This window comes from Narcine bancroftii, chromosome 1 (assembly GCF_036971445.1).
Source record: "Narcine bancroftii isolate sNarBan1 chromosome 1, sNarBan1.hap1, whole genome shotgun sequence".
Classification (NCBI taxonomy): Eukaryota; Metazoa; Chordata; class Chondrichthyes; order Torpediniformes; family Narcinidae; genus Narcine; species Narcine bancroftii.
The window spans coordinates 152,577,809-152,603,891 of NC_091469.1; the positions used below are offsets into that span (position 1 = coordinate 152,577,809).

Consider the following 26,083-nt stretch of genomic DNA (forward strand, 5'->3'; position numbering starts at 1 on the left):
GGGGGGTGGCTTGGGAGGAGGGAGGGGGGAGGGAGAAAAAGTCACTGTAAATGTGTGGAAAAGAAAAAGTGTATATCATGGCTATTGTGATTTATGGTGTGAAAAATAAAAAATTTAAAAAAAAAAAAAAAAAAAAAAAAAAAAGGAAAAGCTATGCTCCGGAACTATGAGAAATACAATAAACACGAGGTTACGCATGATACAAAATAATTGGTTACACAGGCTATACACCACGCCCCAAAAGTTAAATAAATGAGACCCAACAGTATCAGACAGATGTTTTCGCTGTAAGAAGGAAACGGGAACAACAGTGCATGCTATTTGGGCATGTGAGAAAGTGGAAAAGTTTTGGGAAGATCTAAATCAGGTATTAAATAAAATCACAAAAAGCAACATCCCAAAAAATCCAGAGATCTTCCTTCTAAGTAATATAAGAAGTAAAGAACTTGGACTCGATTTGGATGGAGCACAAAAAAGATTTATTATGATAGCCTTAGCTGTAGCCAAAAAATGTATTATGTCAACCTGGAAATCAGAAGAGAGCCTGAGAATACAGCAATGGTACATAGAAATGAATAAATGTATTCCATTGGAAAAAATAATATATAATTTAAGAAATAACATCACAGTATTCGAACAAATTTGGGAACCGTACATGGAACACAACAGAGAAGTCCTACTGCGGACCTCCACCCCCTAAAATGACAGGAGAAGAAGATGAAATGAACTGACCCAGTATGTAAAAGAAGATGACACAATTTTCTTGTTTATTTTCATTGTGTGATGGGTTTAATGTATCATATAGGTTGAACGTTGAGTGGGTAGGGATTGGGGGGGAAGGAGGGAGGGAAAGGATTGGGGGGGAAGGAGGGAGGGAAGGGAGGGGGGAAAAGGGGGAGAAAATGACACTGTATATTCAAGAGGGAAATGTTTGTGTGCATTTTGGTCAGTATGGTTCATAGTGTGAAAAGTAAAAAAAAACCCCATATTCACAGAATAATAATTTAAGAACATAATTTAAGAGGTGGATATGGTTAGCACAACTCTGTTACAGCACCAGTGATCGGGGCTGGGGTTCGAAACCCATGGTGTCTGTTAGGAGTTTGTACGTTCTCCCATGTTTTATCCAGGTGCTCCTGTTTTCTCTCACCGTTCAAAAACATATGGGGTTGGAAAGTTAATTGGATGTAATTAGGTAGCACGGGTTTCAATGTAGTAGGCTGAAGGGCCTGCGTCTGTACTGCACTGTATGTGTGTGATGCAGCTGAAGGAACCTCAGTACTGATGCCCCCTCTGCTCACCACGTCTCTCCCTCGCTGCAGGTTGGCCTCGTCCTTTCGTATGGACTGTGGGCTCTTTCCGGGAGCTTCGGGATTTTCCTGCTGTCTCGTGTGGTGGGAGGCATCAGCAAAGGGAACGTCAGCTTGTCGACCGCCATCATCGCAGACCTTCCCACTCCCCAGGCACGCGGCAAGGGCATGGTACGAGCTGGTTTGGACGGGCCTGCTGGTCACTTGGTGGTGTGAGCACTGTGTAATGTATTGGTGTGTGTGAGCCGCCCAGAAGCATCGTCGACACACTGCATGTTCTTCACTTGTCTCCCCTCTTGCCCTATCAGTATATCCTATTTATTTTCTCCCTCGGGTATTTATCTCGCTACTTTCTCCCTCCCAGGCCATCTTTGTGCCAGTGGACTACTTCCTGTTTCTCTTCAGCACTCCCACCACTCTCTGAACCGAGGTTCTTATTAGATTCACGAACTGATGTGGGTTTGTTTGTGGGACCTAGCTGTGCAGACATTGAATCCCTCTCCCCTCTCTTCCCAGCCTGTGTTCATATCAGGACACTAACTACACTCCAAAAGACCACAGAATTGTATAAGGGTACAGAAGTCATGTTTTAGCTGAATTATTGCATAAATTGAGAGGAAAAGCAAATTGTGCAGAGGAGACGGAGAGTCTGTAGAGAGATATAGATAGGCTAAGTGAGTGACTAAGGGTCTGGCAATGTTGGCAATGTTATCCACTTTGGAAGGAAAAATGGAAGATCAGAATATTATTTAAATGGCAAGCGATTGCAGCACGCTGCCGTGCAGAGGGACTTGGGAGAGCTAGTGCAGGAATTGCAGAAGGTTGGTTTGCAGGTGCAGGAGGATATCAAGAGGGCAAATGGAATGTTGGGCTTCATTGTTAGAGGGATTGAATTTGGGAGCATGGAGGTTGTGCTGTAACTGTACAAGGTACTGCTGGGGTCGCATCTGGAGTACTGTGTGCAGTTCTGGACTCCTTACTCGAGGAAGGATGTACTGACTTTGGGGGCAGTGCATAGGAGGTTCATAAGATTGATTCCAGAGATGAGGGGGGTTAGCCCATAAGGAGAGATCGAGTCGTCTGGGACTGGACTCGCTGGAATTTAGAAGAATGAGAGGGGATCTTATAGAAATGTAAAATTATGATGTAATTTAATTAAGATAGAGGTAGGTAAGTGTTTTCATTGGTGGGGGAGACTAGAACTAGGGGACGTAGCCTCAAGATTCAGGGTGGTAGATTTAGGTCGGAGATGAGGGGGTCTGCTTTTCCCAGAGAGTGGTGAATCTGTGGAATCCGCAGCCCATTAAGCAGTGGAGGCGACCTCAGTAAATATATTTAAGGTTGGATAGATTTTTACACAGGAGGGGAATTAAGGGATAGGGGGAAAAGGTGGATGGAGATGAGCCGATCATCAGATCAACCATGATCTCATTGAATGGTGGAGCAGACTCGATGGGCCGGATGGCCGACTCCTGCTCCTATTTCTTAGGTTCTGGTGTCCGAAAGGTTGGTTGGGCAACACTTGGGGAATACTGTGTGTAATTCTGGTTGCCCCTTTGCAGGAAGGATGTGGAGGCATTGGAAAGGGGTTAGAAGGGGCTTGTTTTAGAGGGAGAGAGGTTGGTCAAACTTGGGTTGTTTTCTCTGGAGTGTCAGAGGCTGAGGGGAGACCTGAAAGAAGTTCATAAAATTTTGAGAGGCCTCGAATGAGAGTTGTCAGTCAGCATCTTTTCCCCAGGGTGGAAATGTCATGTTACTAAAGGACATGTGTTTTAAGATGAGAGCAGAGAGTTTAATGGAGATGGGCAGGGCAAGGTTTTGATACTGAGTGTGAGGGGGTCTAGAACGGGCTGCCAGGGGTAGCTGCGGAAGCAGATACAATAGTGGTGTTAAAGAGATTCAGCAATGAACATGCAGGGAGAGGGGGAGATACTGTATGTGCCATTTGCAAGGTCAGTGCAGATATTGTGGGCTGAATGATCTGTGCTGTACTTATCTGTGTTTTAACTGTTTTTGGGATGGCTTTGGCCTGGAAAACAATGAAACAGGAATTGTTGGAAACACTCATCAGGTCAGGCAGCATCTGTGAAGAGGTAAACGGTCAACACCTTGGGCCAAAGATCTGGCGAAGACATTAATCCTGTTTTTCGCTCTCTCTCCTGAGGAGAGTTCCCAGCGTTTCCTGCATTTTTTTTTCTGTCAGATTTCTAGCCGCTGCAGTTACTGTTGAGGTGGGGAATTCTGGAGACAGATTCGCGAGGGAATGAGTTTGGGGAGATACGTGAACGTGAGCTGAGAGACCCAGGCAAATGGAATGTTGGGCTTCATTGTTAGAGGGATCTCTTTCATGTGCTGATATAGTTTGAGTTCTGCACAGGGGACATTTAATGTCTGGCTGACACAGAGTGTACAACCAGGTCGACAGCTGGGATGTTGTGCTCAAGGCAACGTGGGGCTCAGAACAGCCCTTTGGCCCACTATATATATGTGCTGTCCACGATGCCAAACTAAACAAATCCCATCTGACCACACATGGTTTATATCCCTCTTTTTCAATGCCTATCTCAATGCCTCTGGCTATTGTATCCTCTTCCACCATCTCCCCTGGCTCTGCATTTGATGCACCTTACAGTGTGTGTGTCTGTGTGAGGTTTTTAATAAGAAAATTGGCTCATTAATCTTCTTTGAACGATCCCCCTCTCACTAAGTCATGACTGCTGCTCAGACCATTACACCCCTTCCTCCCCTCCATCTGCATTTCTCGCTGGCTTGGGAAAGTATTTATCTTATTATATAGAAAAAAAATCACCCCCCATATTCTCTCTCCACCCTCTCCCATTGGGAAGGAGGTTCATGAGTGTGAGACCAGACTCAAGGACCATTTCTTTCTTGCTGCCATCAGACTCCTGGATGAATGTAACACGAGGTCAGCGGATGGAGCCTTGGCTCCGTTCTGATTTTTCTCCCTGTAACTCTTCACTTCTGTACAGAATCTGACTTGTACCATGAATGAGATCTCTCACTGGACTGCTCAGAAAACAAAGTTTCTCACCGCACCTTGATGCGTGTGAGAGTGAACTTGAATATGAACCCTATGCCCAGAGGACATTCACTTTCCACATAAAACACAGTTTAAAACCATAGAACATTACAGCACAGAAACAGGTCCTTCAGCCCTTCTGGTCCATGCTGAATTATTCTGCCTAGTCCTACTGACCTGCACCTGGACCATATCCCTCCATACCCCTCCCATCCATGTACCTGTCCAAATTCTTCTTAAATGTTCAACTTGAGCCCGCATTCACCACTTCATCTGGCAGCTCATTCCACATCCCCACCATGAAGAAGTTCCCCCTCATGTTCCACCTAAACTTCTCCCCTTTCACCCTTTACCCATGTCCTCTAGTTCTTATCTCACCTCCCCTTCGTGGAAAAAGCCGACCTACATTTACTTTATCTCATCATTTTAAATCCCTCTAACAAATCTCCCCTCATCTACGCTCCAGGGAAAAAAGTCCTAACCTGTTTAATCTTTCTCTGTAACTCAGTTCCTGAAGTCCTGGCAACATCCTAGTAAATCTTCTCTGCACTCTCTCTATCTTATTGATATCCTTCCTGTACTCCAAATTTGGCCTCACCAATGTCTTCTACACTTTACCATAGCATCCCAACTCCTGTACTCAATACTTTGATTTGTGAAGGCCAATGTGCCAAAAACTCTCTGTAAGACCCTATTTACCCGTGAATTCTAACCTTTCTGCTGCTCCACCTATTACCTCTTGCCTTTGGGTCTGTGCTCTTCCCCCACGGCTCCCCTCTTACCTTCTTATTCAGATGCCTGCCAACATTTTTCCGTACCTTGATCAAGCCGAAACGTTGGTTATGCATTTTTATCTTTGCTGTATAAAGGACACTTTTGACCTGCTGAGTTTCTCCAGCGTTGTGTTTTTACATCAACCACGGGGTGTGTGCGGAGTTTCCTCTTTCACTGCTGCTCCTCTAACCCTGGTGGTTTGGTCTCCCCCCACAGGCCATGATTGGTATTGCCTTTTCTCTGGGGTTCACCATCGGACCCATGATTGGGGCCTTCCTCGGATCGAGTACCAGCAGGGACGAAACCTTCTACACCCGGCCTGCACTACTGGCCATGCTGTTCGTGGTGTCGGATCTCCTCTTCATCATCTTCTTCCTCCCAGAGACCCTCCCAAGGGAGAAACGGGTAAGGGGGCTGAGGTGGGGAAACTCATGTAGGGATTTGGGTAGGGGGCTGTGGAGCGTGGCAGGGAGATGCAGCTCGAGGTGAAGTCATTACCTCACAGAGACCCAGGTTGAATCCACACCATTCTCCCTGTGACTCCACGGGTTTACTCCTGTGGATCATAGTTTCACAGCATGGAAACAGGCCCACACCAACCAAAAAGCCCATCAACACACATCTCACATGCCTGCGTTGGGACCATATCCCTCAAAACCCATCCTATCCATGTATCAGCCCAAATGTTTCTTAAACACTGCAATAGCACCTACCTCAACCACCTCTTGCAGCGGACAGTTCCATACACCCACCACCCTCTGTGTAAAAACACTATCCCTCAGGTTCCTGTTAAATCTCTCTCCCCTCACTTTAAACCTGTGGTTACTGATTCCCCTCGTCTCGGCAGAAGTCTCAGGCACCTGCCTGCTTATCACTCATGCTTTGAAGAAGGGCTCAGGCCCGAAACATCGGTAATATATCTTAATCACCTATGGCCGCAGTGAGAGTTGCTGAATTCACCCAGCAACTCTGATTTTTCACTATAGTCATTGCGTCTGCAGACTTTCATGTTTCACCTCAAAGGACTCTGTGTGTTCACCCGATATATTCCTCTTGTGAGATGACCCTCATCCTCGTCTGCTCAACCTCTCCTGGTAGCTCAGGCTTCCGAGTCCTGGCCACATCCTTGTAAATTTTCTCTGCACCCTCTCCAGCTCTTTCCATGAGCGTGATGACTGAAAATGAATAAAATACTCCAAATGAGGCCTCACCAGCGTCTTGTACAACAGCAACACGACCTCCCAATGCCTACACTCAGTACTCAGTCTAGTATGTTTTCATTATAGACACAAAGTTTGCCAAATTTTTTACAAACCACAAAAGCAGGCTGCGAATCTTCCTGCAGCTCGGGAAACGCACACACCCGGTTGTCAGGAAAGTATTCAGCCATTTTCTTTGATCTGTAATCTCTGATAACACTTCATATCTCTGATGGAGCCAAGGTCTTCCCTTTGCTCTCTACATTCCACCCCTCCCTTCAAATGAAAATTAGCTTGAATTCTCTCTTGAGACCGTAGACGCTGAAACCTGGAGGAAAGCACCATCTGCGGTGGGGGGGGGGGGGGGGGGGTCAGCGGGTGGAGCAGCATCAGCGACCTGGTGAAGGGTTCCGGCTCGAAACGTCGACAGTTCTTTTTCTCCCACTGATGCTGGTTGAGCCGCTGAGTTCCTCCGGCGGAACTTTTCTTTCTCTCTCTCTCTCTCTCTCTCTCTCTCTCTCCCAGTTCTGATGGGCCTGAAACTGTTCCTCAGATTCTCTCTCCACAGCTGCCGCCTGACGTGCCCAGCACCCGGGCTGCATTAATGATGAGATTAGGGGCTCTTGCACTCGCTTCTGTTTCTCATCACAGGTCCCCTCGGCCTCCTCCACCTTCCAGAATGCAGTTGACCTTCTCAGCCCCATCGCACTCTTTCGATTCTCCGCTATCCAGCGAAGGGCGGATCCTCCCTCTCCAGAACGTGAGTGAACATCCAGTGATCGCTCCTGTGAGACAAAAGAAGAAGAGCACGGGAACAGGCCCTTCCACCCACATGTTGCACTGAACATGATGCCAACTTAAGCTGAATCTCTTCTGTCTGTGTACATCCATTGCCTGCAGACATGTGTCTGTCTACTCTGTTAGTACCTGCAAGGAGTGCAGAGTTAGTGATTTGGCAATTAAAGATAAACAATATTTATTTCCTATCCTTAACCTGCCCTTGAGAAGATGGTGGTGAGCTGCCCTTCTTTAAGTGCTGCAGTCCTTTTGGTGAAGAAATTCTCAGTCCTGTTGGTGATGAAGGAATGGAGATATATTTCCAAGAGAGGATGGGGTGGGGGTTGCAGGGCCACATGCTTCTGCTTGCCCAGTGCCCTTGCCCTTGACGGAGGACATGGAGATTCTTTCAGAGACCCGGCATCACTCTTGCAGATGGTGGAAGTCTTGTGCAAAGCCATTGGCCAATCTGCATTTGGTTTCTTCCTTGCAGAGAATATCAAAATGTAGTGCACTTTGCCTAGAGTGGGGGAATCAGAGACCACAGCACAGAGGTTTAAGGTGTGAGGGGGAAGAGAGATTTAACGGCAATCTAAGAGGTAACTTTATTCACACAGAAGATAGTGGGTGTATGGAATGGGCTGCCAGAGGAGGTGGTTTAGGTATTCATTATTTCAGTGTTTAAGAAAAAATTGGATGGATACATGGATAGGATGGGAGGCAAATGCAGGCAGGTGGGAGCTGTGTGGGTGGGGCATATTGCTTGGCATGGGAGGGTTGGGCTGAAGGGCCTGTTTCCTCACTATACGAGAAGAAGGGTGAACAAATTTAAGAGGCAATCTGATGAGTGGCTTGAATCACCAAAGAATAGTAGGCTCCTGGTCAGCTTGGTGGGCTGAAAGGCCTATTTGTGTGCCAGATGACTTGCTGCCTCGCCTGGGCGAAGCTTTTGGGTCCCTGGATGTTTGGGAGGGAAAGGTGAAAAGGCAGTTGCTTTCCACTGGATGAATGAGAATGTGATGTCACCGGGTAGAAGGAACCTCTGGTTCTTAGTTTTAATTAGGAATAAAGGAGAAGTGAAGGGAGGTTGTTACGAGATGCCCCGGATGACCAGGATGAGCCCCTTTGGTGGTGACTGTGGACTAGGGGATAGACATTCACACTGGGGATCTGATGACATTTAGAAAATACATTGGCACTCAACAAGTCAAGTGCTCAGCAGTTCAAAATTCAGATTTATTGTCAGTGTTCATACATGACATCACATAGAACCCTGAGATTCTTTTTCCTGCGGACCAGACAGAATTTCTACTTATCGGTCGTGCAAAAAACTCTACACAAGAAAGATGTGTATTTAGTCAAGCATGGCTTAACATCCACGATGCGTTCTGTGAAATAGGACATTAAGCGACTTGGAAGTTGTGCGGACACCCTATTATATACTAATGACGGATGATTAGAAGTGGCATGGGTGCCAGGGTAATTAAACCATTCCATGACAGCAACGTTTGGTGCTGTGACATTCCTGTATTGGAATAATTGTTGCAGCACATTTTCACTTACTGGGCCACAGCTTCGAACAACACTCATTTAATACTGGAACATGGTGCCTGGAGAAATGGACTCGGGCTCACTTTCTGCAACGCTTCTGCAGTTCTGTCAGTGTATGTGACAAGAAGCATTTTGCAGTAATGACAAACCAGTGGCTGTGACTGAGAGGAGGAGCACTGAGCAAATTGTGCAAGTTAAATTATGAGTTACATCTCCCTTCTCCGATTGGGATTTCTGAATGGTCGGACATTACGCGGCGCATGACTCTATAAAAGAGAGAAACGTACAGTAAACAAAGAATGAAATGCAAACAAATTGGGCAGTATAGAAAATAAGCTCGCTAAATTGAAGAGATATGGATGAGAACCTGAAATGTCACGAGCAACAGGGAGAGGAGCAGTGGGGTTAACTCAGAGAGTTCTTTATTTTTGGGGTGGGTGTAACTGGTTGAACAGACTCTGGGTACCAGAAACTCCTCTTGTGTCTAAGCCTGCAGCCACCCCTCTTACACTCTGCTGGTTGAATGTTGATGCTGTCTCCATTGGAGGACCATGGCAGCTGGGGTGAATTTCTCGAGAACTTTCACAAAGGCTCAGGGTAGTCTGACCAATGTTGCGGTGACTCCTTGTATCAGAGTGGAAGTATCCCGAGTGGCTTCAGTGAAACAGTGAAATAAAATGCAATTTAATTTTAATTCTGCAATACAACGCGGTGACAGGCCCTTCCAACCCACGAGCCTGTGACACCCAGTTACACCCATGTGACCAATTAACCGACTAACTTGGTACGTCTTTGAAATGTGGGAGGAAATCCACGTAGACATGGGAGAATGTACAAGCTCCTCAAAGACAGCGCCAGATTCAATCCAGGATCGCTGGTGCTGTAATAGTGTTGCGCTAACCGTGTTTCCCTAATGTCGACAATTTAAAAAAAATACATTTTTTTGAGCCTCAGTCTTTGTTTAAAAATGTTAATCATTTAAATTTAGACAGGCAGCACATTAACAGCCCCTTTCGGACCCAATTACACCCACTTAACCTAGAAAGTTTTTAAGGGTGGGAGGAAACTGGATCTCCCGGGGGCAACCCATGCAGAGATGGGGAGAACGAACAAACTCCTTACAGACAGCGATGGATTTACTCCCTGGCCGCTGGCGCCGTGAGAATGTTGCGCTAACCATGTTGCAAGGTGCTTTGGGATGCAGAGCCATGGAGTCCTGACCCCGCTCAGCCCACTGAAGTTCTTCCAGCAGAATCCAGATTTCTGCATCTTCATACCACACGGAAACGGGCCCTTCAGCTCAACTCATCCACCCCAACCAAGTTTTCTCCCCAAGCTTGTCCCATTTACCTGCATTTGGTCTATTACCTTTTAATCCCTTCCCGTCCAATTATATCCGTCCAAATGCTTTTTAAACATTGTAATTGTACTCACTTCTACAGCTTCCTTTGGCGGCTCATTCCAGCCATGGACTACCCTCTGAGTGAAAGAGTTGACCCTCGGGACCCTTTTAAATCCTTGCCCTCTCACCTACCCCGGGTAAAAGGACAGTGAGCATTCACTTTATCTCTCCCCCTTGTAAGTTTGTGCCCGTCTAAAGAGACAGGGGGAGAGACCTGATTGAAATTTACATGACTGTGGGAGGAGCTGATGGGGTAGACAGCCAAATCTTTTCCCCAGGGTAAAAATGTCATACACTGGAGGATGCGCTATTAAGAAAGGCGGGGGTGGGGGGAGAGTTTTATACACGGAGAGGTGGTGGGTGCCTGGAACGGGCTGCCAGGGGTAGTGATGGTAGTATTTAAGAGATATGTGAATATGCAAGGAACAGAGATATTTGTGGGCAGAAGAGATTTAGTTTAATTGGACACAGTGTTCAGTGCAGGCATGAGTTGCAGGATGACATGGGCATGTGCTGTTCTAATGTTAATATTCTTCAGATGTGAAACTGAATATGTTTATGACAATTATCCTGATGCTTTATCTAACAATCCAGGAGTGGAGGCTCTGAAAGTCCTGGGGTTGGTCTACTTCCTCTATCTCTTTCTGTTCTCCGGACTGGAGTACACGCTCAGCTTCCTCACCCATCAACGCTTCCACTTTGACAGGTACGTGATATTTAGTTCTCATCGAATCAAAAGGTTGGATGTGCTCAGCATTTGCGGGGAGGGGAAACGGTTGATGTTTCAGGTCAAGGATCCTTCTTCAGAACGGAGAAAGTGAGTATCGTTAATTTTTAAATTGCAGAGAAGATGGGTGAGGGATGATAGGATGAAGGGATCACCTGTGGAAGGGTGAGACCAAGATGGTGGAAGTGATGACTGTAATTAATAGTCAACGAAAATCTAAAAAACCTGGTGATGCTGCAAATCTAAAATAGATAAATGACGGAAAATTCTGACAACTGCGAGCAAGTCAAACAGCATCTGCGGAGAGAGAAACTGATTTAAAGTTTCAGGTCAGAGGCCCTTTCCTGAAGAAGTCTTTGAACTAACATTTAATTTGATTTTAATACAATTTTAGATTAGCTACATCACGGTAACAGGCTCTCCTGCCCCACAAGCCTGCGCCGCTCAGATGCATCTATGTGACCAACTACTCAATGAATCCGGTTTGTCTTTGGAATGTGGGAATATTAATCAGATAGAACATAGTGCAGTACAGCACAGGGACTGGCCCTTCCCTGCAAATTCATGCGTCTCTCTCGAAGCCTTTAAAATGCTTCTTTTGTCTCTGCTTCCTCTACTACTCCTGGCAGCCTGTTCCAGGCACCCACCACTCTGCGTTTATTTTAAAAACCTTGCCCCACTTATCTCCTTTTTAAACCCACCCCACCTAAAAGGCATGTTCACTTGTCCAGCCATTCTCAATCTTTTTTTTTAAACAATGGCCTCCTCCATCGGACTTAAAGCAGTGGTTCTCAACCTTTATCTTTCCACTCACATACCACTTTAAGTAATCCCTATGCCATCGGTGCTCTGTGATTAGTAAGGGATTGCTTAAAGCGGGATGTGGGAATTGTTACTGAAATATTTGGCTTGAGAAAAATTGTCATTGGCCCATTTCCTTTGGAGTTATTTAACCCTGCACATAACGAGTCAATGAGGGACGATTAAAATGGGTTTTCAAACGTTTTCTCCCCACCCACATACCACCTTAAGCAATCCCTTACTAATCGCAGAACACCGATGGCATAGGGATTACTTAAAGTGGGATGTGAGTGGAAAGAAAAAGGTTGAGAACCACTAGCTTAACGAGTTCCTGTGAAGCAGTCAAGTTTTGGTTTCTTCCATAATTTTATCCTACCGACTACATAAAAAAAACAAAAGATATTTTTATGCTGCACAAGCTGGGAAGAAAATGCATCGTGGCATCCAGGAGAAAGGTGGGGTTGGTGGGTGTAGGACCCCCATTGAGAATGGCTGCTTTTGACATCTTTACCGCGGGACAAAGATTCTGTCGACCCTATCACTGCTGCTTTTAATTTTATGAACTTCCATCAAGTCACCCCTGATGTTCCAGTAAGAACCACCCACATTGTCCAAACATTCTCATACCTCCAATCAACACTACAACATAGAAAAACAGGTCATTCGGCCCTTCTAGTCTGTGCTGAAACATCATTCCTCTAGTCCCATTGACCTGCACCCAGTCCACAACCCTCCAGACCTCTTACAGCAACATCATGGTAAATCTCTTCTGCACCTTCTCCCAGGCCTCCTCTTCCTTTCTTTAATGGGATGACATTGTACAATGAACATGTGCAGCAAAATTCTCACTTGCTGCAGCTGAACAGGTAAAAGAAACTTTAATGGTAAATAATTCAATTAAAAGAGGCAGTGGTGGTGGTCTGCACCCATGGTGATTAAAGTAGAAACACAATGCTGGAGAATCTCAGCTGGTCAAACCATGTCCTTTATGTAGTAAATTTAAAGATGTTTCAAGTCTGAACTCCTTCATCGAGGTATAGAAAATTGTTGGCAGGCGCCCGGACAAAATGGTGCGGAGGAGAGGAGCGCGTCTGGGCACTCTCCAACCGGATGGCATCAACTTCGACTCCTCCGGTTTCTGCCAGCCCCACTCTCCGTTCTCTCTCCCTTCCCTTTATCTTCTTTCCTCCAGCTCTCCATCCCCTTCCCAGAGCCATCCCCTCCTCCCCCCACTCACTGCTGTGCCCTCCCTCCCTTCTCCACCTATTACCTCTTGCCTTTGGGACCGTGCTCCTCCCCCCTCATTTTGTTCAGACGCCTACCCACATTCTCCCACACCTTGATGAAGGGCTCAAGCCCGAAACGTTGGTTATGCATCTTTATCTTTTCTCTATAAAGTACTCTGTTTGACCTGCTGAGTTTCTCCAGTGTTTTGTTTTCACTCAGAGACAGTAAAAACATAAGATAAAATTCACAGCCATCCCAATGCAAAATAGTGTGTAATGGAGAGCTTGCCCATCAGTCATGCCTGTGCTCACAGAGTTCTGTTCGCTGGTGTGATCTTCCTCTTTTTTTTTGTCATAATCCTTGTGGCTGTGCCACGTTGTTCCAGCATGCAACAAGGCAAGATGTTTTTCTTTGTGGGAATTACAATGGCCGTGGTCCAGGGAGGATATGCCCGGAGAATCCAGCCTGGAAATGAACTTAAAGCTGTGAGGAGGGTAAGTGAAGGAGGAGAGGATTTGACACCAAACAGTTGTCAGTGAAATAAATGTCGGACCTCCCAATATGAATTGGATTTGTCTGGGGGGGGGGGGGCGAAATCTCCCTTAGACTACCTTGCAGCTCTCTCAGCACCTCTCCCAGGGCGGAGGCAAGGAGTCAGTCTGCAGGCTGAGGAAGGCCCAGAGAACAGAACAATCCCACTCGCCCACATTCCCATTCAGCGTCCCCAGATTACACCAATGCTGGAAGAACTCAGCATCTCACGCAGCATCCTCGATGAAAGACTCTCGTCCGAAACCTTGACCGCCCATTTCCCTCCACAGGCTGACCTGCTGAGTTCCTTCTGGTGTTTTGCTCTCGTTCTCCAGAATCTGCAGTCTCCTTGTGTACCTGCAGGTTCTGCCCCTTGTTTTTTCACATGAGGGGGGGGGGTCAGTGATTAATTTCCCCCTCCATGCAAGCAAGTGGCAGCACGGTCAGTGCAACGCTCTTACAGTGCCAGCAACTCTGGTTCCAAACCCGCGCTGTCTATAAGAAGTTTGTACGTTGTCCCCATGTCTGAGTGGGTTTCCTTCCACTGTCCAAAACGTATGGGGATTATAGGTTAATTGGTGTATTTTGGAGGCATGGGCTCATGGGTTGGAAGGGCTGTTACCATGCTGTATTTTTCAATTCAAATTTTAAACCTGCCAATGTGCACATCCTTGGACTGCAGAAGCCGGAGTTCTCGGGGGAAGAAGAATACGCAAACTCGTGGTGGACAGGACCCAAGGTCGGGATCAAACCTGGGTCGCTGGACCTTGGAGGCAGCATCTCCCCCGCTGTGCTGTTTTATTCCCCCAAAATACACTCTATTCACAATAAGTTCGTTTATTCTCCTCTACAACCAGACAAAGCGGCATTTCTCCGGACCATGGTGCACACACAATACACAGCACATAATAAACACATACATACATACAGATATAATTTAAAATAATTACATGAAAATATTTAGGGGACGACTTACTCAGCTACAGGATTATCACGGCTGTGGAAAGTAGTTATTCCCCAGCCTGGGAGTCCTAATGTTGATGCTTCTATACCCTCCTTCCTGATGGTAGTGGGTCAAAGATGCTGGATGGATGGATCCCCAGTAATTTTTTGAGCACTAGTTAAGCTACACTCTAAAGGAAAGGAAGACCTCAGTGATCTTCTCAGCCATTTTGACGATCCTCTCCATTGACTTCTGGTTAGATGCTTTATAGCTCCCGTCCCACACAATGATGCAGCCAAACAGGACTGTCTCTACTGTGCTTTAAAATGTTGATAAGATAAAACTATGTACAAAGGAAAACCATGCAGTCTTTTAACATTCTTAGTATCATGTTCATACATTCCATTACTGTACATTGCTACCTTAATCCTCTCATTTTCTATGTAGCATCGTTGCCACTGCTGTTACCTCTTGGAGTAACTGTACTTTTGTTGTTTGAGGAGCTTCCCCTCCGGGTTCAGCCCCTTAATGACCAGGAATGGAAAGACTCTGGAGTGAGGTCCTTCCCCACAGTGCCCTCATGTTGGCTGCACAAGGCCTCAGTGCGTCCCTCAGCACGTACTACAGCAGCCTGGAATGTTCCAGTTGGCAGAATTTCTGCACTGACATCTCCGTGTGCTGGAAGACCAACAAGTTTTGGGCAGACCAAAGGGCGTCTGATGACCTTCCAGCTGCTCCCCTGTCTCTTGGTCCTTCCCAGTTTAGCTGAGGCGAACAAAGTAGAACCTCGGAATCAAAATTTATTGCCATGAACATGTCACGAAATTCGTTGTTTTCCAGCAGCGTTACAATGCGAATATTGCTATAAATTACGTTTTAAAATAAATTAATAGTGCAAAAAAAAAAGGAGAAAGTGAGGTTGTGTCTTTGGTTCATTGTCCATTCAGAAATCTGATGGCGGAAGGAAAGAAGGTGTCCTTGTGCCGCTGAGTGCTCATCTTCAGGCTCCTGTACCTCCTTCCCGATGGGAGCAGAGTAAAGAGGGCATGGCCCGGGTGGTGGGGGTCCTGGAGGAGAGAGGCTGCTTTCTTAAGACACCGCCTCATGTAGGTGTCCACAATGGAGTGAAGTCTGGTGCCCATAATGGTGCTGGTTGAATTCATAACTCTCTGTAGTCTTTTCCTGTCCTGGTCATTGGCAAATTCTGTACCAGAGAGTGATGTAACCAGTTAGAATACTCTCAAAGGTACACCTGTAGAAACCTCTCACTTTCCCTCGGCAATGATGGCCAAGATTCTCCTGTGAGTCGTGATGACTGGTGATGGGTGGGAGCAATTCTAATAGAGGGGCGTGGCAATAGCGAAAAGAAACATATTTCACTCAAGACTCCTTTCCTTTTCAGGCAATATGTCTTCTGATCCCAGGCTTCCTCATCATTGGTTGGGCGGGTTCGGTGATGGTCCTGTATATCGGACTACTCTTTTACTCATGTGGTGAGTCACCTGATATGCTCCTCATCGAATAGCTTCTGTAACGTGGTCAAACACAGCTGACCGTCTTTGATCAATTCAAGACGAGATTAATCTTGTCCCTTAATCTTTTTCCAATAATTTCCACCAATTGGTCACAAGATACTGTATAGGTGCAGAAGTAGGCCAATTGGCCTATCGAGTCTATCATGAGCTGATCCACTCAGTCTCACTCCCTGGCCTTCTTTCTGTAACCCTTGATGCCTTGGCTCAGTGGTTCTCAACCTTTTTCTTTCCACTTACATACCACTTTAAGTAATCCCTATGCCATAGGTGCTCTGTGATTAGTAAGGGATTGCTGAAGGTGGTATGTGGGTGAAAAGAGAAAGTTTGAAAAACCACTGTTTTAATCGTCCCTAGTGGACTCGTTATGTGCATGGTTTCATAACTCCAAAGGAAATTGGCTAATGACAATTTTTTTCAAGCAAAGTATTTCAATAACAATTGGTTCTCAACCTTCCTTTTCCACCCACATCCCACCTTAAGCAATCCCTTACTAATCACAGAGCACTAGTGGCATAGGGATTACTTAAAGTGGGATGTGAGTGGAAAGAAAAAGGTTGAGAACCACTGCCCTGACTAATCAAATACCTGTCAATCTCTGCCTTAAATACACCCACCGACCTCACTTCCATAGCTGCCTGTGGCAACAAGATCCACAGACTCCCGAAGTAGCTAAAGAAATTTCTCCACATCTTTGTTTTAAATTGATGCCCTTTTATCCTGAAGTTGTGCCCTCTTGTCCTAGACTCCCCTACCATGGGAAACAACCTTGCCACATCTACTCTTGTTCAGGCCTTCAGCACTCAAAATGACTCCATGAGATCCCCCCTCATTCTTCTGTACTCCAACACATACGTCTAAGAGCTGATAAACTTTGCTAATATTGGTAACTTTTATTTCTAGTATCATTTTAGTGAATCTTCTCTGAATCCTCTCAATGCCAGCACATCTTTTCTCAGATAAGGTACACAGTTTAAAGCTGGTCAGCCCAAGGACTGGTGATTAAAGGTTTGGCCAAGAATGTCGATTTTATGGAGCAAATTAGAGGGTTGGGTGAAATTCCAGGTCTCAAGTCCTTGGTTGCTTAGCTCCTGAATTTCTGCTGCCAATTCCCAAAGCTTTGGAATTTCACCCCAAATCCCTTAATTATTTTCCTTCCTACATTTTTCCCTTCCTGTAGAAGGTGAATCTCTTCTCGATAATAACCTTGGTGTGACTTTTGGTTTCCCTTCCAGCTGCTGCAGTCGTCATCCCCTGCCTATCTGCTCTGGTAGCCGGATATGGTAAGTGTCTAATGCACATGGACTTTAGGTCTGACCCTTCATTGCTTTCAACATGAGACTGGAGAGGACTGGAAGGGAAAACACTCAAAACTCCCTGGAATGTCACACCACTCCTGCTTCCCCACCCTCCCATTGCATTGATAGAAATCCCCAAACCTGCAACCTCCATCTCTTCTGAAGACAAGATTAACACATGCTTTGGAACATTGTATGGAACAGGGTGGAGGTGTTGAAGCAGATATTATTTAAAAAGTTTAAGAAAGATTTGGATGAATAGATGGATGGGATGGGCTTAAAGAGATGTGGGGCAAATGCAGGCAGATGGGACTTGTGTGGGTGGGACACTTTGGTTGGCATGGGCCTGTTGGGCGGATGCACCTGTCTCTATGCTGTACAACTCCAAGAACATAAGAACTAGGAGTCTTTGAGCCTGCCTTGCCATTCAATAAGATAATTGCTGATCTGGATTCAGCTCCACCTTCCTGCCTTTCTCCCCCCCCATCACCCTTACCCTACTTTTCAAATATGTCTATTTGCATTTTAAATACATTCAAAGTGGCAGCCTCCACTCTTCCCTGGGCAGTGAATTCCACAGATCTACGACCCTGGGAGAAGCAGTTTCTCTTGAATCTTGATCTGTGTCCCTCACATTCTAGAATCTTGACGCTATGTTCCCAAGTTCTAGTTCACGTTTCCATTCAGACCATAACCTGAATTGTTTCACACCACGTGTACCGAGATGCAATGGTAAACTTTGTTTAGTGTGCTATCCAGTCACATTAGCCTTTCTGTGGAATACCAGGTAGTGCAAGAAATAAAGACATAATATAATAAGAAAAAATTACACAGTCCACAGCTGTTATCGATGCCATGCGCAGAACATGGTAGGGTCCAAGCTTTGTGCATCTTCATGGATCAATTGTGCCTGAAGCCTCAACTCTGAGAGCCAGAGTCTCAAGGAGTAAGGCTGGTTCAGCCATTTGGCAGTTTGTTGAGGAATTGTTCCGGTGATGGTGATCCTTGGGCATTCTGTATCTGGGAGTACTGTATTTGCCAAATACATGTCATTTGGGTGACAGTTAGTGCAGCCAATATTGCAGAGCCAGCGACCCATGTTTGAATCTGGTGCTGTCTGTATGGAGTTTGTACATTCTCCTCATGACCAGCGTGGGTTTTCTCTGGGTGTTCTGGTTTCTACTGTGTTGTAAATGAATAATTAAAAGTATTACATTAAGGATATGATTCCTTAATATCCAAATATTTATCAACTAATGTGGCGTGATAGTTGTGGAGGCTGGGTCATTGGGAGTATTTTTTTTTTAATTTAAATTTTTAAATATCAATCAAAATACATACAAACATTTCCCTCTTAAATATACACAGTGGCATTTTCTCCCCTTTTTCCCCCCCCCTCCCACCTTCCCTCCCATTAAACGTTCAACATCATTGGGAGTATTTAAGACGGAGGTTGATAGGTTCTTGATTAGCCAGGACATCAAAGGTTATGGGGAGAAGGCCGGACAGTGGGGCTGAGTGGGAAAATGGATCAGCTCGTGATTAAATGGAGGGACGGACTCAGTGGGCTGAATAAGCTATTTCTGCTCCAATGTCTATGGAATATGGATGTGATGGTGAATCAGATTGGAAAGGTTGATTGAAAGCTTTTATTTGAGTTTGAATCAGGAGGGAAGTGGAAACTTTTTCAATAAGGGAAGTAAATCACAAAACTTCGTAGACACCGTGGTTGAAGTAAAACCACAAAATGCTGGAGATGCTCAACAGGGTCAGACAAAGATACAGAACCGACGTTTCGGGCTTGAGCCCTTCATCAAAATATGAGAAAATGCCGGCAGGGCTCTGAAGAAAAGGGGGGGGGGGAAGGAGGGGTGGCAATGCAGGAGATGATAGGTGGAGAAAGGAGGGAGGGGACAGCAGCAATGAGGGGGAGGGAGGAATGGTAGGGCTGTGTGGGTGAAAGAACTGGAAGGAAAGGAAAAGGGGAGGGGGAAGGAAAGGCGAACAGGTTTAGTGGAAAGCAGTGAAGTCAATGTTCATACCATCTGGCTGGAGGGTGCCCAGCCAGAAAATAAGGTTGTTCCTCCAATCTGTGGGTGGTCAGGGTGGGATAGTGCACAAGGCCATGGACAGTCATGTGAGCGCAGGAGTGTGACTGGGAACTGAAATGGTTGGCCACTGGGAGATCGCTGTGGTTGCGAATGGAGTGGAGGTGCTGAGTGATGTCCCGGTCTGCGACCAGACTCTCCGATGTCGAGAATGCCACAAAGTGTGCACCGGATGCAGTAAATAAGTCCTTTGGATGTGTTGCTTCATGCGAAAGGTTTGTTTTTGGCCCTGGACTGTGGTGAGGGAGGAGGTGTGGGCGCAAGCGTCGCACTTCTTGGAGACACGGGAAAGTACTGGGGGTATAATGAGTGGGGAGGGAATCGCAGAGGGAGCGGTCCCTGTGGAAGGCCGAGAGGGGAGGAGAGGAAAAAATGTATCAGGTGGTGGAATCCTGCAGTAAATGCCAGAAATTCCGGCAGATGATGTGTTGGATGCAGAGGCTGGTGGGGTGATAGGTGAAGATGAGGGGGAATTCTATGTTTGTTGTGTCTAGGGGCAGAGGGACCCAGGGCAGATGAACAGGATATGAAGGAGAAGCTGGTGAGGGTTGAGTTGATAGTAGTGGAGGGGAAGCCACGTTTGTAGAAGGCAGACATTTCAGAAACTCTGGACTGGAAGACCTCATCTTGGGAACAGATGTAGCAGAGATGGAGAAATTGAGAGAAGGGATTGGAATCCTTGCAGGGCACAGGGTATGAGGAAGTGTAGTTCAGGTAATTGTTGGAGTTGGAGGGTTTTGTAGGAAAGCTCGTCTCTTGAGATGGAGAGATCCAGGAAGGGGAAAGTGTTATCGGAGATGGAGCAGATGAGTTTGAGGTTGGGGTGAAAGCTGGATGCCAAGTGGATGAAGCTGACAAGCCCCGATGTAGTCGTCTCTATAACAGAGGAAGAGTTGAGGGGTCTTTTCTGTGTAGGCTTGCAGCATGGATTGCTCCATAAAGCCCACAAACAGGCAGGCGTAGCTGGGACCCTTGCAGGTACCCATGGCTCCTCCTTTGATTTGGAGGAAGTGGGATGAGCTGAAGGAGAAGTTAATAAGGGATCAATTCCAGGAGTGGGTGGGGTCAGAAAAGATGGGAAGAAAATTTAACGCTTGAATAAATATATGTTTTTTATTTAGGTGCAGCAAATCAAAAGGGAACAGTGATGGGAATACTCCGCAGTTTGGGGGCTCTGGCCCGAGCTTTGGGACCAACTTTGGCAGCTACAGGTGAGGAATTGTTCAGGTTCCTTTGCAAGATCCACAGGCTCCATCATTAATGTACAAAAGTGAAATTCCTGATTACTTTTAGTTAATAGCAGCCTGAACCAACATACTTAACTCCTCTTGAGATCTTCAGGTGGGTCTAAATGATCTAAAGAATGCAAAAACATCCCAATGCACTTTAATTTTAAAACAAAATTTACTAGTGATCTTAATAGGACAAGATTTGAAGCTTGGATTGAATGAGAATCTTGGAGGGGTTTACAGAAGTAATTGGAGAGCTTGAAGACAATGACTTCCAGTGGTGAAATTATTAAATTCTGCAATGCACACAAAGCCTTTATTGTTCAGGCTAAATATTTCATCTCTGTTACTGATCTTTTAGTAACACTAAACACTAATTTGTAAGTGGTTTTTTTTCCCCTCAGTAATGATCACATTTGACTTCAAGATTAACTCCTCCCAAAATTTGCAGGAGCCAAGTGATTAAAAAAATTCTTGCATTTTAAAATGGAAATTACCAAGTGGAGTTCCTGTTGCTTGTAGAAGATAATTCTAATTTCCACTGAAGTCTTCACTATGACGACAAGTGATAAATTAGGCCCATGAGTGTTTGTGTAAATTCCAGTGGAAAGTCAATGGATTCGGAATATTCAATTCGGGTGAAGTCATACCACTTCAGGTGTGGGAACCTGGAGCAAAATCAAACTGCTGGGGGCTAACTCAGCAGGTCATTTAGCATTGGGGAGAAGAAGAACGGTCGCTGCTTCAGGTCAGAACAGTGCAAGGCATTGAGGTTTGAGTGATCAGATCAAATCGTTGACCATTTTTCTCCCACTGAATTCTGATTGGTTGCCGATTACTAGTGGTGTTCCACAGGGGTTACTATTGGGGCCGCTTCTCTTCACAACTTATGGATTGAATGGTTTTGTGGCTAAGTTTGCAGAGAGACTTTGACAGCTTAGGAGAGTGGGCAAAAAATGGCAGATGAGATACAATGTTGAGAAATGTACGGTTGTAGATTTTGAAAGAGGAAATAAACAGGCAGATTATTATTTGGATGGGGAGAAAATTCAAAATTTGGAAGTGCATAGGGACTTAGAGGGTGGGGTCCTCATGCAGGATAATCTCAAAGTTAATCACCAGGTTGGATCAGCAGTAAAGAAGGTGAATGCTATGTTGGCCTTCATTTCAAGTGGAATAGTGTATGAGAGTAAAGAGGTGTTGATGAGGCTCTATGGGGCACTGGTGAGACCTCATTTGGAGTACTGTGTGCAGTTTTGGGTCCCTCATCTTAGAAGGGATGTAATAATGTTGGAGGGAGTACAGAGAAGATTTACCAGGATGATCCCTGGAATGCAACGGCTAACATATGAGAAACGTTTAGTGGCTCTTGGTCTGTATTCATTGAAGTGTAGAAGAGTGAGAGGGGAATCTCATAGAAACATATTGAATGCTCAAAGGATTGGACAGAGCAGATGTGAATAAGATGTTCCCCTTGGTGGTGAATCCAGGACAAGGGGGCACAGTCTTAGAATTAGAAGGTACCCATTTAAAACAGAGATGAAGAAATTTCTTTTGCCAGAGGGTTGTGGATTTGTGGAATTTGCTGCCACATCCAGCTGTGGAGGTCTGATCATTGGGGAGTTTAAAGGGGGGAGGGGGGAAATTGATTGGTATCTAATTAGTCAAGGGCTTTGGGGAAAAGGCCTGAATTTGGAACTTGATGTGAGAACAGTTTAGCTCAGAGTGGATTGGCAGAGAAGACTCAATGAGCCAAATGGCCTACTTCTGTTCCTTCATCTTGTGAATCTGAAGTTTTGATTTATTGGCAGAGTACATATGTCACATCATATACATCAGTGGTTCTTAACCTTTTTCCTTCCACTCACATACCACTTTAAGTAAACTCCATGCCTTAAGTGCACTGTGATTAGAAAGGGATTGTACGTGAGTGGGAAATGAAGGTTGAGAATCACTGCTCCAGACCCAATTGTTACAGAAATAATTGGCTCGAGAAAAATTGTCATTGGCCCATTTCCTTTGGAGTTATGAAACGGTGCACATAACGAGTCAATGAGGGACGATTAAAAGAGTGGTTTTCAAACTTTTTCTTTCCACCCACATCCCTCCATAAGCAATCCCTTACTAATCACAGAGCACCTATGGCATAGGGATTACTTAAAAGTGGTATGTAGTGGAAAGAAAAAGGTTGAGAATCACTGATATACAACCATTATATTTTTTTTTGTGGGCCAGGCAGAATTTCTGCTCACCAGTAGTGCGAAAACACCGTATTCAAGAAAAGATACATATTGAAAAGAAAGCAATTTAAAGAAGGAAAGCAATGTAAACTGCAATTCAGAAAAAAAAATCAGTAATAAGTAATGTGCAAAGTACGAGTCCTTAAATGAGTCCCTGATTGAGTTTGTTATTGAGGAGTCTGATGGTGGAGGGGCAAGTTCCTCCTCCAGTAGAATGTGGGTTTGCCGCTGAGTGTAGATTATGATCGCCCTGAATGAAGCCTGATGCCTGCTCAGCAGTGATGAGATTGAACATTGTGCTCTTCTTGCAGTCTACTGGCTGGGGGGTGCGGAGGTGTGCTTCACTGCAGCAGCCGCTGCCTTCCTCCTCCCTCTCGCACTCATTTCGACCCCTCAAGCAAAGAAGGCTGAGTGACGACCAGAAGACTGAAGAGAACCAGAGGGAGAAAAGTTTGACCCAAAAACTTTGAGGAGGACTGCATGGAATCAACTGCAAGCAGCATTCAAAGCAAAATCTAATCGTAGCTGGCTGCTTTTAGACAGCTGGAAACATGACAGCAAATGAAGATCAAGGAAACTCTTGTCTTTCGAAGAAATGTGGAATTTATTGGGTCGAGTACAAAGAGCTTCCATAACCTTTCTCGTGGAGCTCTTAAATTCTTTTTCTCCTTCCCGTTGGGTTCCCTTTTGTGTGTGGTCTATTCTCTCTCCCACGGAGGGAATATACCACAAATGAAGTTTGCATAATTCCAATTGGGAGATTAAGGCATCCAGTGGCTCTTTTCTTCTGGATCCTGCAGGCCAAAATCGTGGTGACCCGCTTGGGCTACTCTTGCTTGACTGGAGGGCATAGGGTGGAAAAATATACTGCAGTACAGAGCAGCCGATGTACTTAACGATCAATGATTGCTGTAATTGCCCGGGGAGGAAAGGGTGCTTTAGTTTGAAAGAGAAAATTAAATTCTTGGGGGATTTTCTTCTTCGCCAATTACTACCACCACTTCAGAATCTGGGTTCAAACTCCACACTAGAGATGAATTCAAAACCCACTTTGGAAACTGGGGCATTTAAATGTAGGGACATCAGTAACAGTGACCTTAAATGTATGAGAAGACTGTCATAAATGTCCATCTCATTCACTAACACTGGCGAGGGCAAGTTGGGATGAAGGGCCCGTTTCTACAGTGCATGGCAAAGTCTTCTTGGTCGGATAATGTGGTTCCAGTCTTTTTAATGGGTTTCAGCGAGCCCAGCAAGCTACTCAATTCAAAGGTGATTCTAGATGAATGGTCCTGATGACAAAGGCAAAAATGAGATGCTTACACCATTTAGACAGCCACTCCGGAGACCAGTGGAAATGCTGTACCTCTCTCCACTCCCATAATCATCAACCCCTTCCACAGGTGGTAACTTTGCTTTAACTTCAATACCAATCACCTTAACCATTTTTAGCTATTCCTTTCACCCAATTCTAGCTCTGTGGAAGTGCCTTAAACGTTATAAACAACCAACACAAATTGTTGGTCTTTAGACCCATTTTGGTGGTGAAATCAGTACCAAAAAGGTCAAAAGGAAGTGATTTAATAGGTCATAACAAATGTGAATTTCACAGTTCAACTATGTTACGAGAAGCCCAGTGACCACAGAAGCGAGTTTCCAAGTAAAAATATATTACTAGCCTTCGGTAGTTTTTTTTTGTTCTCCCTATATCTGCCTGGGTTTTCCCTGGAGGCTCCAGTTCCCTCCCACCATTTGGAACATACCAGGGGTGTAAATTGGGTAGCAGGGACTTGTGGGCCGAAATGGCCTGCTACCATGCTGTATGTATGTCTAAATTTAACCCAGCTGGGTGTCCTATTAGCATATTCAATGAAATGTTCATTTAAACTGTTGATATGTTAAGTTACTCTTTATTGGTGTTTTGTGCTACCATAAAATAAAATAAGTTTTCTGTTTTGTACACAATGTCAAGTAAATGTGTCCATTTTACTTAACACACAGGAGTAATGCCTTCGAGCTTTTGGCCCTTCCCTCCCTTCACAGTACAAAATTGTTGTTAAACAATTCCACATTAGTTTCCCTTTACTTTCCTTACAAAAGCAACATTCATAAATTAGATCAGCCATGATCGTATTGAATGGCGGAGCAGGCTCGATGGGCCATTTTTGGCCGACTCCTGTTCCTACTTCCTATGTACTATAGATGCTGACGATCTGAATTTAAAAAATACAGATGATGTGAGATAGTTAGCAGCTATGGAGAGTGCACAATATTTCTGTAAACCTGAACTGGTTAGTATTCCAAAATTTACTCTTGTTTAATCTCATGACTTTGGATTTTTTAATCTAATGATGAAAATTGGTCTTGTGTGCAAGTACAATATACAGATGCACCAAATTTCTTACTTTCTGCAGCCAACAAATGCACAAGGCATACCAAAAACAATAGTATAAATCACCACACTGTACCAAGACAGAAAACAAGTGAATAAATAGTGTCCTTAATTAGCATCTTGTGACTTGCATCTTTACTGTGTCCTTTTCTGGCTACTTGCCCCTTGTTTAACTGATTCCCAGGTTCAGGGTGCACCTGATTTGTATCCTCTTGTTTCAATCCCTTCTTTTGACATAGCTTAAACACAATTCCAGGTTTGTGGCAGAATGAAGGAGGGGGGTTTCAATTCTGATTACAATAGATGAAGCAGGTCCATGTCCTGTGATGGTCCAGACTGGTAGCATGGCACCTATACAATATACAAGTTTGATTCCTCTGGGAATGAAACTTCAGGAAGTTGTACCAAGGAAGACCACAATGAAGGCCCAGCCCCCAGGGGAATTGTCTAACACATAGGATGACAATCTTTATTTTGGGATCTGTCAGGTGAACAGAAGCGGAAACATCCAAAATAAAATGTAAAAACACAGAAATACTGGATGAACTCAGCAGGTCTCTCAGCATCCAAAGGGAGGCAAAGATATGTAACTGACATTTCAGGCCTGAGCCCTTCTTCAAGGTAACAATGCACAACAAACACAGCGTCTGCAGACTTTTGGGTTTCGTATCCAAAATGAAACACCTCAGGAGCTAATTTATTCCAACCATGTTCTGGATGTTGCACACTTGATGGAATAACAGATCTCAATCTCGAGAGGGGCCTGACTCAAAATAGTGAGTGTTGTTTTCTCTCCATGGATGCATCTGAGCTGACGGGCCTCTCCAGCTTCTCACTGTTGGCTCTTGTTTTTCAAGACCTCTGAATTCCTAAGTTCTGTTAATTTCAGACTTGATCTTTAATAAAAAAAATGTTAAATCTGGACCCATCCCCCCTCTTAGCCCACAACAGTTCAGTACAAATGCTGCCAAGGTGTCAATATATTGCTGATGTTGACCCCAC

The 26,083-nt window shown here is 45.1% G+C and overlaps 1 protein-coding gene across 2 annotated transcripts in view; it reads left to right on the plus strand.

Annotated features, from left to right (window-relative positions):
* mfsd10 (major facilitator superfamily domain containing 10) overlaps positions 1-26,083 on the plus strand; it is a 61,918-nt gene that overhangs the window by 26,001 nt on the left and 9,834 nt on the right. Inside the window, exons 4-12 of one of the 2 annotated variants that reach the window (XM_069942084.1) lie at positions 1,323-1,481; positions 5,341-5,529; positions 6,975-7,083; positions 10,648-10,759; positions 13,194-13,302; positions 15,685-15,775; positions 17,050-17,097; positions 20,342-20,431; positions 23,001-24,654. In XM_069942084.1, coding sequence (XP_069798185.1) covers positions 1,323-1,481; positions 5,341-5,529; positions 6,975-7,083; positions 10,648-10,759; positions 13,194-13,302; positions 15,685-15,775; positions 17,050-17,097; positions 20,342-20,431; positions 23,001-23,104 — 1,011 coding nt within the window. In that variant the 3' untranslated portion in view covers positions 23,105-24,654. Of the gene's footprint in view, positions 1-1,322; positions 1,482-5,340; positions 5,530-6,974; positions 7,084-10,647; positions 10,760-13,193; positions 13,303-15,684; positions 15,776-17,049; positions 17,098-20,341; positions 20,432-23,000; positions 24,655-26,083 lie in introns of those variants that run through there. The other variant, XM_069942094.1, reaches the window with a different exon arrangement.